The 12,609-nt window shown below is 57.8% G+C and overlaps 1 protein-coding gene and 1 long non-coding RNA gene across 3 annotated transcripts in view; one reads left to right on the top strand and one right to left on the bottom strand.

The window, feature by feature from the left end:
- The window catches only part of LOC122236548, a 20,025-nt gene extending 17,195 nt beyond the window's left edge, over positions 1-2,830 (bottom strand). The window contains exon 1 of the long non-coding RNA XR_006214589.1: positions 2,511-2,830. This is a non-coding gene — a long non-coding RNA (uncharacterized LOC122236548). The remainder of the gene's footprint in view (positions 1-2,510) is intronic.
- Positions 1-12,609, top strand: part of PLIN3 (perilipin 3) — a 17,958-nt gene extending 5,349 nt beyond the window's left edge. Inside the window, exons 3-8 of one of the 2 annotated variants that reach the window (XM_042977848.1) lie at positions 1,102-1,300; positions 1,429-1,511; positions 4,750-5,047; positions 8,685-8,884; positions 10,159-10,284; positions 11,948-12,609. In XM_042977848.1, the coding sequence (XP_042833782.1) occupies positions 1,102-1,300; positions 1,429-1,511; positions 4,750-5,047; positions 8,685-8,884; positions 10,159-10,284; positions 11,948-12,289 (1,248 nt within the window). In that variant the 3' untranslated portion in view covers positions 12,290-12,609. Of the gene's footprint in view, positions 1-1,101; positions 1,301-1,428; positions 1,512-4,749; positions 5,048-8,684; positions 8,885-10,158; positions 10,285-11,944 lie in introns of both variants that reach the window. The other variant, XM_042977847.1, reaches the window with a different exon arrangement.

Below are 12,609 nucleotides of genomic sequence, written 5' to 3'. Positions count from 1 at the left end.
CCCCTAAGCGTCCAACTCTTGATTTCAGCTCAGGTCATTTCACAGTTCGTGGGTTCAAGCCCCATATGGGCTTCGTGATCACAGTGTGGAGCCTGCTTGGGATTCTCTCTCTCCCTCTCCTCTGCCCCTCTCCTACTCATGTTCTCTCTCTCAAAATAAACTTTTTTAAAAATAAAAAAAAAAAACTCTAACACTGATACATGCTACCATATGGAGCACGGACCTTGAACACACGACGCTCAGGAAGGGAACCAGACAGGAGAGGCCCCACGGGGTGGGAGTCCACATGTGTGAAACGCCCAGAACAGGCTCATCCACAGACAGGAAGTGGATTCCTGGGTGCTGGGGGGGGGGGGGGGGGGGACAAGGAGTGACCATTCTGGGAGTGATGACAAAGTTCTAGAATTAGCTGCTATGGTTGTACGACCTTGTGAAAACCCTAAAACCCTCAGAATTGTGCTTGCTTTTTTTTTTTTTTTTTTTTTTTAATATTTGTTTAAATTGCGTTTTTAAATGGTGGCATTAATGGTGTGTGAATTACTTCAATAGAGCTGTTAGGAAAAAACAGACAAGAATAAGAAAATCACAGGGCGCCTGGGTGGCTCAGTTAAGCGTCCAATTTCGGGCTCAGGTCATGATCTTGCGGTTCGGGAGTTCAAGCTGCGCGTCAGGCTCTGTGCTGACGGCTCAGACCCTGGAGCCTGCTTCGGATTCTATGTCTCCCTCTCTCTCTCTTCCTCCCCTGCTCACACTCTGTCTCTCGGTCTCTCTCTCTCAAAAATAAATTTAAAAAAAAATTTTTTTAATAAGAAAATCAGGTGTGGGCCCCCCACGGGCTGTAGCTTGCCGACCCCAGCCGCGCAGGGCTCTCGTCTCTGGTCACTGGCCCACAGTGGGTGTCAAGTGCACGTTCAAACAGATGAGGGGGAGGGGCTACGATAAACGAAGCCCAGAGCGGAAGGAACCCCCAGGCCCCGGCTGGTGCAACCACGTGGCCACAAAGCAAGCGCGGGCCGGGCCGTTTCCTGGCCGGGAGGGAGTTCGAAATTGCAGGGCACCCCAAGTCCCAGGCCCGGCCCCCTGAGTCGCCTGTCCCCGTAGCCGAGCGTGGTGGACCGCGTGGCCGGCATGCCCCTCATCAGCTCCACCTGCAACATGGTGTCGGCGGCCTACGCCTCCACCAAGGAGAGCCACCCCCACGTCAAGACCGTCTGCGACGCGGCCGAGAAAGGCGTGAAGACCCTCACGGCGGCCGCCATCAGCGGGGCCCAGCCCATCCTCTCCAAGCTGGAGCCCCAGAGTAAGCAAGGCCCCGGCGAGCACGGAGCCTACCTCTTGGCTGTTTGGGGGGGGGGTCTGCCCCTCCCGGGCCCCGAGGGGCGTGCCCGCGCCCCAGTCTCGATTTCAGCCTCGCCCCGTCTCTTGCAGTCACGTCAGCCAGTGAGTACGCCCACAGGGGGCTGGACAAGCTGGAGGAGAATCTGCCCATCTTGCAGCAGCAGACGGAGAAGGTAACTGACCTCCGCCATCGGGAGCCCCGGGGGGGGGGCGGGGGCTCAGCCGGGAGGGGGTCCCCCGGGGCACTGAGTGTGGGGTCCCATCTCAGCGAGAACAGACACACGCGACCACTTCCTCCCCACCACCCTCACTGGAAGAATGCTCTGAACACCACCCAGCTCTGTTCAAACCCCCCCCCCCCCCCCCGCGCTGTGCCTCTCACCCTGCCTGGGGCAAAAACCGAGGCCGTCCTTATGGCCCACGCCGTCCCCCCGCCCCTGCCCTCATTGCCCACCTCCCTTGCCTCACGCCAGCCTCCGTACTCAGGGTTCAGTGACATCAGTACCCGCGGGCACCGGACACGGTGATAGAAACACAGTGCTTGCCCTTGTGGAACTTTCATTCAGGGGAGAGCCGGGGATGGGGGGGAAGCAAATACTGTGAACGCCTCCGTCTCCGTCCCACCCCGGGACCTTTGCACGTGCACTTCCTTCTTCATGAACCCGACTCTCAGGCCCCCGTTCTCATCCCACCCCTTCAGAGGCCTTCCCTTCTCTCTTAAAGAAGGTCCTTCTGGCTCAGCTCCGTCCAGAACCGTCTCTGATGTCCATGTTCGTTCTCTGCGCCGCGTCCCGTGTGGAAACCACCAGCTGTATGTGGCTCCCGAGCCCTTGGGACGTTGGCCGGCGTGGCTGAGAAACTCAATCACTAATTTTAAATGGAAATGGCTGCAGGTGGCCAGCAGCCAGCATCGTTCTGGCACGCCCGCGCCGCTTTGCTGAGCTCTGAGTCACAACCCGCACAACGAGCTCCTTTAAAAGCCCACGGTTCAGTGGTTCGGGCGTATTCACACCGTGAATACGGTCGCCACCCATTTTAGAACATTCCATCACCCAGAAACCTCACGTCCCTTAGCCGTTATTCTTCCTGCCAAGCGCCCCGGCCCCCACGAGCCCCCTTCCCGTCCGTGGATGAGCCCGTTCTGGACGTGTCGCACACGGGGACTCACACACCTGTGTGGCCTCTCGTGTCTGGTTCCCTCTCTGAGCGGCGTGGGTTCGGGTCCGCCCGCGGGGGCGGCGGGGGTGGGCGCCTCGCTCCTGCTCGCGGCCGAGGGACGTGCGCGTGCGCGGTGGACACGTTCATCTGTGGACGTGCGCGTGCGCGGTGGAGGCGCCTGCGGGACGTGCGCGTGCGCGGTGGACACGTTCCTTTGTGGACGTGCGCGTGCGCGGTGGACGAGTGCTTATTCCTGCCTCCGCCACGGACACGTAGGTCGTTCCCGCTTCTTGGCTGTAATAACACTGCTGTGCGCACTTGCGTACTTTAGTTTCTTTACGACATGAAATGTATTGTCTTTAACCGTTTCTAAGTGCACAGCTCCGGGGCATCAAGCGCGCTCACATTGTCCTGCGGCTCCCCTTGCCCCCCGCCGCCATCCGTCTCCAGAACTTTCCATCTCCCCAAACCGAGACGGTGTCCCCATCAAGCACGGACTCCCCACCCCCGGCTGCCACCATCCACTCTCTGACTCGGTGGACGGGACTCCTCTGGGGACCCCCTGTGCGTGGGGTCACGCAGGATGTGTCCTTCTGTGTCTGGCTTCTGTCCCTGCGCACAGTGGCTTCCGGGTCCATCCACATGGTGGCAGGTGGCAGGTGGTAGGATGTCTTTTTAAGGCCGGACGAGATTCCAGTGTGTAGATGCACCACGTTTATTTTTTTCACCTGTCAGTGGCTGGCTTCCACCTTTTGGCGATTGTGAGTCACGTGTCCAAGTTGCGTTGGCTTGTAAGTTTGCCGCCATCTGAACGGCTTTTTAGCTGCCGCTCCGTGTCCCCGAGTGGCGTAAGGGCACAGACTACCTCTTGCTCTGTCTGGTGCCCATCATATAGCCTGGCACGTAGTGGACGCTCAGTCTCCGCTTTTGCCGTGTGGGACCATTAACAGGCTGGGCATTGAAGGTGGAAATTGCCCAGTTCACAGAAGAATGGAAAAATATTGCCATGAGCCACCTCCTAAGGGCTGGGCACTCGTGTCCTTCTGCTGGTGCCACATGAGGCCAACATTCCTTCCGTTTATAGAAGGGATGAGCTCAGGGTGACATTCTACGAGGCCATCCAACAGAGCCCCTCCCAGCTCTTGACTTAGAGGCACAGCGCTGTCCCTACTCCAGGCCCTATGAGGTCACCCCCTAACAGACACACACACACACACACACACACACCAGGAAATGGCAGCGTTCCCCGTTTCTATGGGATGTGGTGGTGTCACAGCTGGGGTTTGAACTTGGGCCGGCATGAGCTACGTGACCGCCCCCGTGGGCACCTTTCTCCACCCAAAAGAAACCAATTCTGGGGACCTAGGTGGCTCAGTCGGTTAAACGTTCAACTTCAGCTCAGATCATGACCTCACGGCTCATGAGTTCAAGCCCCATGTTGGGCTCTGTGCTGACAGCTCACAGCCCGGACCCTGCTTGGGATTCTGTGTCTCCCTCTCTCTCTGCCCCTCCCCCACTGGCACTCTGTCTCAAAAACAAGAACAACTAATTCCCATGGACACGAGAGGTCTAGGTGTCTGGCAGGATTCCAACTTGAAAGAGTGGGAGTGGGAGTGGTTGGTTGTTAACTTTCCCGAGAGTTCTGTGCACATAGATCTGTTTAGATTCAAGAAGATCAACACTCGTTGATCCACAAATGCCCACCGCATGCTGGACCCGCTTCTCCTCCAGGGATATACAAGCCTGGGGGAGGGGCAGAGAGAGAATGAGAGAGAGAGACAGAGACAGAGAGAGAGACACACACAAACCAAAGCAGGCTCCAAGCTCTGAGCTGTCAGTGCAGAGCCTAACGCAAGGCTCAAACCCACAAACTGTGAGATTGTGACCTGAGCTGAAGTCGGACACTTCACTGAGCCATCCAGGCGCCCCCTTAATTACCTCTTTAAATAGTCACATCCTGAGGTCTTCGGGATTAGGGTTCACACTGCGGCCCGTAACACTGTGGGTGAAAAAACAGAAGCACAGAGAGGTGGAATGAGTTACCTGAGGCCACACAGCTAGGACCTATCAAACCAGGATTCAACCCAGGCTCTGGAGCTCAGGATCTTCCCTGCCAGACTCAGTGTTGACCCCTGTGTGTTCACTCAGGAGGGGGCAGTCCTCCCTTTAACCTCCCCGGAGGTTGGGGCGCAGGGGTGGTGGGACCCAGGTATGAAGGGAGGACGGGGGTGCTGATGCCGGCCTGTGTTCCAGGTTCTGGCAGACACCAAGGAGCTGGTCTCGTCCAAGGTCTCGGGGGCCCGAGAAGCCGTGTCCAACACCGTGTCCAGCGCCAAGGACACAGTGGCCACCCGAGTGACGGAGGCGGTCGATGTGACCCGGGGCGCTGTGCGGACTGGTGTGGATGCCACCAAGTCTGTGGTGGCCAGTGGCGTCCAGTCGGTCATGGGCTCCCGGGTGGGCCAGGTGGTGCTGAGCGGGGTGGACACGATGCTGGGCAAGTCCGAGGAATGGATGGACAACCACCTGCCCATGACGGACGCTGAGCTGGGTGAGTGCGGCCCTGGGGCCCGGACCCCTCCCCAGACCTCCCCCCTCCTTGCGGCCACCTAGGGTGTGTCCCTCAGTGTCTCCTTGAATCTGCGGCCACCTGGACCAGGGCAGTGGCCTCCACCCTGGCCCCCGATGTCTGTTCTCTTTGAAGCAACCACCAGAGGGCCCCTGTGAGCACCGCAGTCAGGTGCTGACCTCTGCCCACAGCCTTTCAGGGCTCCCCCCTCCCCTCACTCATTCCACTCCAGCCATGCTTCCGCCCCAGGGCCCTTGCACCAGCTATCCCCTCTACTGGAAACGTCCAACCCCTAGATGTCAGGAAGGGTAGTTCCTTTCTGCCTGCAGCTCTGTGCTTCAATGCCACCTTCCCAAGTGAAGCCTCTAAAGTTGCAGCCTCCCTCGTCCATACTGTGTCCTAAAACCTGCCCCCCGCCCCCTCCTCACTGGGCTTTGGTTTTTCTGCCTGGCACTTCTCATCACTTCCACGAAGCAGACGCTTCTGTCTTGGTCTTACTGCTGTGCCCCTTGTCTAGGACGGGGCCTGGTGCTCAGTAGGCATTCAAACCCAAGCGTAAAATCACTCTCCTCTGTCACTCCCCTCACCCCCGCCCCAGGCATTTATCTGTCCATTCAGATGTTCCTTGAGCACCTGCCTCCTGACTGTCTTTCAAGTCCTGGGGGGATACATCAGTGCACAGAATTCTGCCCTCCAGGAACTCACTGTATAAAGTATAAAGTATAAGGAAGTCAGGTCAAAGGAGAGAATTCCAAGGGGAGGGTGGGGTAGGTGTTTCTGAACCGGTGAATGGAGGGAGGGAGGGAGCTGCATGGCTGTCAGGGCAGAGAGAGGTGTAGAAAACAAAGGTCCTGGGGCAGGACCTGCCTGGTGTGTTAGAGAAACAGGCAGAGTGGGCGAGGGAGAGAGGAGGAGGAGGGGAGGGCCAGGGGAGGGGACAGGGCAGGTCTGCAGGGCCTTTGGGGGCGTGGGGAGGACTTGGGCTTTTACCCTGGGGAGGTGGGAGTCGTGGCGGGCTGTGGGCAGAGGAAGCGGAACTTGATTGGGTGCTCACGGGCGCCCCCTGGTGGCCGCTGCGGGGAGGACGGAAGGGCAGGCGGTGCCGGTGAAAGCAGGAGCCCATCGGATCCAGGGCAGGACTGAGGGTACCCTGCTGGTCCCTGGGGGGCGTGATGGGGGCTAGGCCAGGCGGGAGCAGGAATGAAGACCGACAAGCGGGGGATGAAACTGTTGAGACAAAGCAGCCGGTCTTATCTGTGGTCCACAGTCCTCTTGTGGTCCTGTCCCCACATTCTGGGGACAGCCATCCTTTGGACATTCGTGTTTTGGTTTTTCATCCTTTGCACATTCGTGAAGGACTTTTGCCACACCGCGATGCGGACTCTGGTGCCCACGGCAGCGAGGGCCCATGGGGCTGCGTGTCGGTTAGACACCGTGCTCCATCCGACTTTGGCCGGAGACAGATGTCCTCAGACACTACCCAGCGTCCCCTGTGGGGCAGACTCACCTCCCAGGTGAGACGCCCTCCTTCACCTGTTCTGCAACATTCATGCAAAGGGAACCATGTGGTTCCCTGGTGGGTTAGCACCTCTGTTGACGATTGGAATTGCAAAACGTCACTATTCTAAGTGTCTCTTCTTTCTCTGTTAGCTGGGAAACTTCCCTGGGGAAAGTTCTCTGTTGCAGTGTTAATCACCCCGGGTACAGCTCGCGGAGGAAACACAGAGCGCGGGGCTAGCTGGTTGGAACGCGCAGACTTACGTGACATATTCCAATCCTACGCATTTGCTTTAGCAACATTTCACTTGTCCCATTGCTTTTGGCCAGTTGGAGACCCTCCTCGAGTTGGCTCTGCGTCTCCGTGATCCTCCCTGGGAATCCTCAGTGCAAAGTGGTAGTCGTTGGCTTTCTGGAGAAACTCGATGATTCAGGCGGGCTGGTCCCTCTCCTCCTCCCCTCTGCCAAGGGCACCTGCCAGCTCCACAGGGCCCTGCCAGCTGGCTCAGACGTGCTGGGATCCTGCCAGACATCCTGGCCTAAAACAGCAGAGCCCCATTCACTTACAAGGGCAGCGCCCCAGGGCCCCTGGGGGCCACGGAGAAGTTCTGGACTGCAGTAGGGCAGGTTCAGAATGTTGCTAGTGTGGGTTAGTCTTTGCAACCCGCCTTGGGTGGGGGGATGGGAAGGTCTGTTTTTCTCGAAACTCGGGTCGTTTTCTCTGCCCGAGTGTCCCACGTGTATGCTTGCTGTTCTTTTTTTTTTTTTTTAATGTTTGTTTATTTTAAGGTCGGGGGGGGTGCAGAGGGAGAGGGGGAGAGAATCCCAAGCAGACCCCACTCTGTCAGTGCAGAGCCCAGCTTGGGGCTTGAACTCACAAACCGTGAGATCATGACCTGGGCCAAAATCAAGAGTCAGCCGCTTAATCGACTGAGCCCGCCCCCCCCCCCCAGGCACCCCTGCTGTTCATTTTTGAAATGTCATGAAATGACATTCTCCCCAGCCGACTCTATCAGACTACCCCCAACTCCACATCTGGCCCACCACCTGCATTTGTAAATAAAGTTTTATTGGCACACAGCCACGCCCATCTGTGTCCATGTTATCTGAGACCTTCTGCAGGACAGCTGGAGAGCTGAGTAGTGCCATTGACCGTCTGGCCCCGTGCCAAAAAAGTTGATCCACCCCTGGGTTAGAGTGTGTTCTTCTGGAATGTTTAGCGTTTGTAGAAACCGCTGAAATCCCCCGATCGAAGGCTAACCTTGATTGAGCTGTGGGTCAACAGCAGCCTGTGGGATTTCCTTCCTTTACTTTCTGTCTCTTGTTGACGGCACAGTGCCTGGCCCGAAGGAGCGGCAAAAATACGTGGCTAAAATGGGGACCTCACTTAATCAGGCTCTTCCTGCCCCACCAGAGGTCATCCGTTATGTTACCCTGGCCGTGTGTTCGTGCTCCCTGTGCTATTTATGTAACACCCTTCTTTAAATCAGCTTTTCAAGGTTCTTTTAGAAAGACGGGTATTATCACTTACTGAAAACAGAAAGCCAAATCATCTGCTATAAACCGCTAGCAAAAATTGCGAAATGCTCATTTGTGCGCCTTTTTTGACGCAGGTAGTTCAGATTCCACAATTCAGGCAGCTCTGACTCGGGTGGCCCTACAGAAGGGGAAACTGAGGCTGCGTGGCACAATCACTTCAGAGCAGGGGGTGGTAAACATTTTCTTAACCAGATCGGTAAATATGTTTGGCTTCGTGGGTCAGTCTCTGTTGCAACTACTTACGTCTGTTAGCACAGAAGATAGGTAAATGAACGGGCGTGACCGTGTGCCAATAAAACTTTGTTCCTAGGGACAAGTGGTATTTGGCCCGAGGGCCGGGGTTTGCAGACCCTCGTGCCCTTCCAAGGCCTCTTGATCTTGGGAACTGCGGTTCTCATCATGCCTATTTTGCAGATGGGGGAAAGCAAGGCGGGGGACCCCCTTCGCTCCAAGGCTCCCCAGCTTGCGAGGGGCACAACTTGGGCAGGTGCGTGCAGGCCCGAGGGCCGCACGCCGAAGCCCGAGCGGTACACGCGGCCGGGTCCCGGCCCTCACGGCGCCTCTCCTTCCTTCCTCCCTGCAGCCCGCCTCGCCACGTCCCTGGAGGGCTTCGACATCGCGTCGGTGCAGCAGCAGCGGCAGGAGCAGAGCTACTTCGTGCGTCTGGGCTCCCTCTCGGAGCGGCTGCGCCAGCGGGCCTACGCTCACTCTCTGGGCAAACTGCAGCTGACCCGGCAGCGGGCCCAGGAGGCCCTGCTGCAGCTGGCACAGGCGCTCAGCCTGGTGAGGCCCCGCCCCTGCCCCGGGGGCTCCGCCCACATCCCCCCCCCCCCCAGCCCCCGCCCCCGCCACTTTGCGGTCACATCCTGCCCCTTCCTGCCAGGCTTTTTTCTATCTGTTCTCTAAGGAGCTAAATTCCTATTTCTCTCTCTCTTTCTCTCTCTCTCTCTCTCTTTGCTGAGCTTCCTGTACTGAGTGCTAGCTCCTCCCTCTTTTTTTATTTTTTCTTTTTCTGCAGCGAGAGAGGAGGGGAGGGGCAGAGAGAGAATCCCAAGCAGGTTCTGCACTGTCAGCTCAGAGCCACGAACTGAGCTGAAATCAAGAGTCGGACGCTTAACTGACTGAGCCACCCAGGCGCCCCCCCGCCTTTTTCTTTAATTAAAAAATTTTTTTTCTTCTTTTAGTGTTTATTTACTTTTGAGAGAGGAAGGGAGAGAGAGAGAGAGCATGAGCAGGGGAGGGACAGAGAGGGACAGAGACACAGACTCCCAAGCTGGCTCCAGGCTCTGAGCCGGCAGCACAGGGCCCGATGCGGGGCTTGAACTCACAAACCGCGAGATGACCTGAGCCGAAGTCAGATGCTTAAGCGACTGAGCCACCCAGGCGCCCCTCCCCGCTCTTTTTCTTCAATTTTTGATTGGGGTAAGATTGGCCACTCTTAACCATTTCCAAGCGCACAGCTCAGTGGCATCAGGCACGCTCACACTGTCGTGCACCCGCCCCCGCCATCCGTCTCCAGAACTTTCCATCTCCCTGGACCGAGACTCTGTCCCCATGAAGCACGGACTCCCCCCCCCCCCCCCCCGGCTCCCACCGTCCACTCTCTGACTCGGTGGACGGGACTCCTCTGGGGACCCCCTGTGCCTGGGGTCACGCGGGACGTGTCCTTCTGTGTCCGGCTCCTGTCACCGCGCACGGTGGCCTCCGGGTCCGTCCACGCGGTGGCAGGCAGCAGGACGTCCTGACTTTTTAAGGCTGAATAACATTCCATTGAAACAGTTTTCAAGGCTCTGCTACGTTCCGTTGGCCAGAGCCCGTCTCGGGGCCGGGCCCAGTTACAAGGAGCAGCAGACGAAATGTCGGTGATGAAACCACAGCGGGGAGAGCATACGTGAGCACAGTGTCCCGCTTTCCTCCCCTTCACAGACCACCTGCTCCCGGATAAAAGGACGACTCTGTGGGCCTCTCTCCGGACTCCTGCCTCTCCTGGGATGCGAGCATTGGCCAGGGGCTGGAGGCGGCCTCTCACTCTCTCTCTCTCCCCTCCCCTGCTCCAGATGGAAACCGTCAAGCACGGAGTCGATCAGAAGCTGCTGGACGGTCAGGAGAAACTGCACCAGATGTGGCTCAGCTGGAGCCAGAAGGAGCTCCGGGGCACCGAGGAGAACCCAGCCAAACCAGAGGTACCAGCGTGGGGTCCCCGTGGGATCCTTAGGGCCCTGACTTCCTTCCTTCTCCGCGCCTCTGTCGGATGGACCTACCTGCCTGGAAGGCTTTCCACAGCCTCTCCTGCCATTAACCACCTTTAGGACGTGACGGCACCTCTTCCAGGAAGCCCACCTTGATTTCCTCCTTTAGGTGTGGGTGTTGCTTTGAACTGCAGGACACTTGTGACGCCTCTCAACCTGCTGAACTCTAAACCCTGCCGTGTTTCCCTTCTCCTGTGTCCCAGCGCCAACGTGTCCGCTACGAATGGGGGGGGCGTCACTCAGCTGCGAGCAGGAGTGAGGCGCCCACACCTGCCGCCCCGCGGACGGGCCCTGAACACCCGACGCTCAGGGAGGGAACCAGACACGAGAGGCCCCGCGGGGTGTGAGTCCACGTGTGTGAAACGCCCTGAACAGGCTCATCCACAGACGGGAAGGGGTTCAAGGCTGTCAGAGGCTTGGGGAGGGGGTCAGGACGGACTGCTTCATGGGGAGGAGCCTTCTTTGGTGGGTGATGGAACGTTCTGGAGCTCGAGGCAGTGGTTGCACAACCTTGTGCATGTACTAACAACCACGGAACTATATACTTAAAAGGGTGCATTTTCTGGTCCGTGAGTTACATACGTCTATAGAAGAAATTGAGCTGCTACATAAAGCACATAGTAAACCGTTCAAAAATGGCATTTGTGAAGATATCACCTGCTGTCTCTGCAGGTGCAAAATTGTTAGCATTCAGACCCAAACCACCTACCTCCGCCTCCCTCTCCCTTCTCCCCCACCGCTGACCATGGCAACTGCGAGATGTGGGTGTTGACTCTGGTCGGCACCTCCCTGTCAGGTTCAAGTCTCCCCAGCGCTCTGATGGCAGGTTGAGGGCAAAGTCCTGCCTCCCAGCCTGCTGTCTTCCCCCCCCTGTGGTGGGGGTGGGGTGTTAAGGTCCCGATGCACGCATTTACACTTCCGTCTCCCCCACCACACAGCTCCTGCCTGGAAAGTTCTTCCAGACGTCCTCTTAAAAAAAACCTGAAAAACGTCTTGAGATATAGCAGACGCTCTTTGTCCCCAGCACCCACGAACCCCCTTCCTGTCTGTGGATGAGCTTCTTCTGGCCATTTCACATTCTGTGGGGCCTCCGGTGTCTGGTTCCCTCCCTGAGGGTCGTGTGTTCAGGGTCCGACTGCGGGGCAGCAGGGGTGGGCGCCTCGCTCCTGCTCGAGGCCCAGTGACGTTCCCCGTGTGGGTTTTGTTTACCCGTTTACAAGTTGATGGGCTTCTGGACTGTCTCCACTTTTGCCTCCTGTGGATAACGTCCTGTGACCAGCCCCAGCCCGTGTATGGTCGCGTGTCTCCATTTCTCTTGGGGAGATACCTAGAAATGGAACAGATCGCTAGTCCTGTGGAAACTCTTAACGTTTTGAGGGACCACCGGACTGTCTTCCGAAGTGACTGTGCCTCTTTTTCACTTTGGGGTCTATGTCACATGGTTCAAAACTCAAATAGAGCTGGTATCCCAAACCACTGTGCTGGACGGGCTCGCCAAGGAAAGGTTTTCTGGAAGGTGGGCAGGAGAACCCCCACTTTCTCTCCCCGGGCTTTGGATCCCAAAACATGGTCCTGACTGTCCGCCCCTTCCCAGCAGGTGGAGTCCCAGACGCTTACCATGTTCCGCGACATTGCCCAGCAGCTGCAGAACACCTGCGCCTCGCTGGGGTCCAGCATCCAGGGGCTGCCCTCCCACGTGAAGGACCAGGTTCAGCAGGCTCGCCACCAGGTGGAGGGCCTCCAGGCCACCTTTTCTGGCGTCCATTCCTTCCAGGACCTGTCCAGCACTATCCTGACGCAGAGCCGAGAGCAGGTGGCCAAGGCCCGAGAGGCCCTTGACCACATGGTTGAGTACGTGGCCCAGAACACGCCCATCATGTGGCTGGTGGGACCCTTTGCCCCGGGAGTCGCTGAGAAGGCCCCAGAGGAGAAGAAATAGGACAGTCAGAAGGGGGCTCGAGGGACCTAGTCTTTCCCTGAGGGGTCAGCACGAGCGCTGGACCCTTCGCCCCCTCGCCTCGCTTGGAACGTGTTTCTTCCCTTCCCCCCGGCCCATCTCAGCTACCACCTCGGGGAGCGCCCTCTGCCGCCTCGGAGGAAGCACTGCCTGCCTTCATCAGTCATTAGGGGGAGGTTTCCAGAAACAGATTTTTTTCTAGGAGGCCCCCAGGCCCCCTCCAAATTTTTTCTTCTTAGAAACAAAGGCTAGGTTTCTTACATCCCACCTGTGCCACATCAAGGCCCCGGGATATCCGCCTT

This window comes from Panthera tigris, chromosome A2, assembly GCF_018350195.1.
Source record: "Panthera tigris isolate Pti1 chromosome A2, P.tigris_Pti1_mat1.1, whole genome shotgun sequence".
Lineage (NCBI taxonomy): Eukaryota > Metazoa > Chordata > Mammalia > Carnivora > Felidae > Panthera > Panthera tigris.
This window is presented reverse-complemented; position numbering and strand designations above follow the sequence as displayed.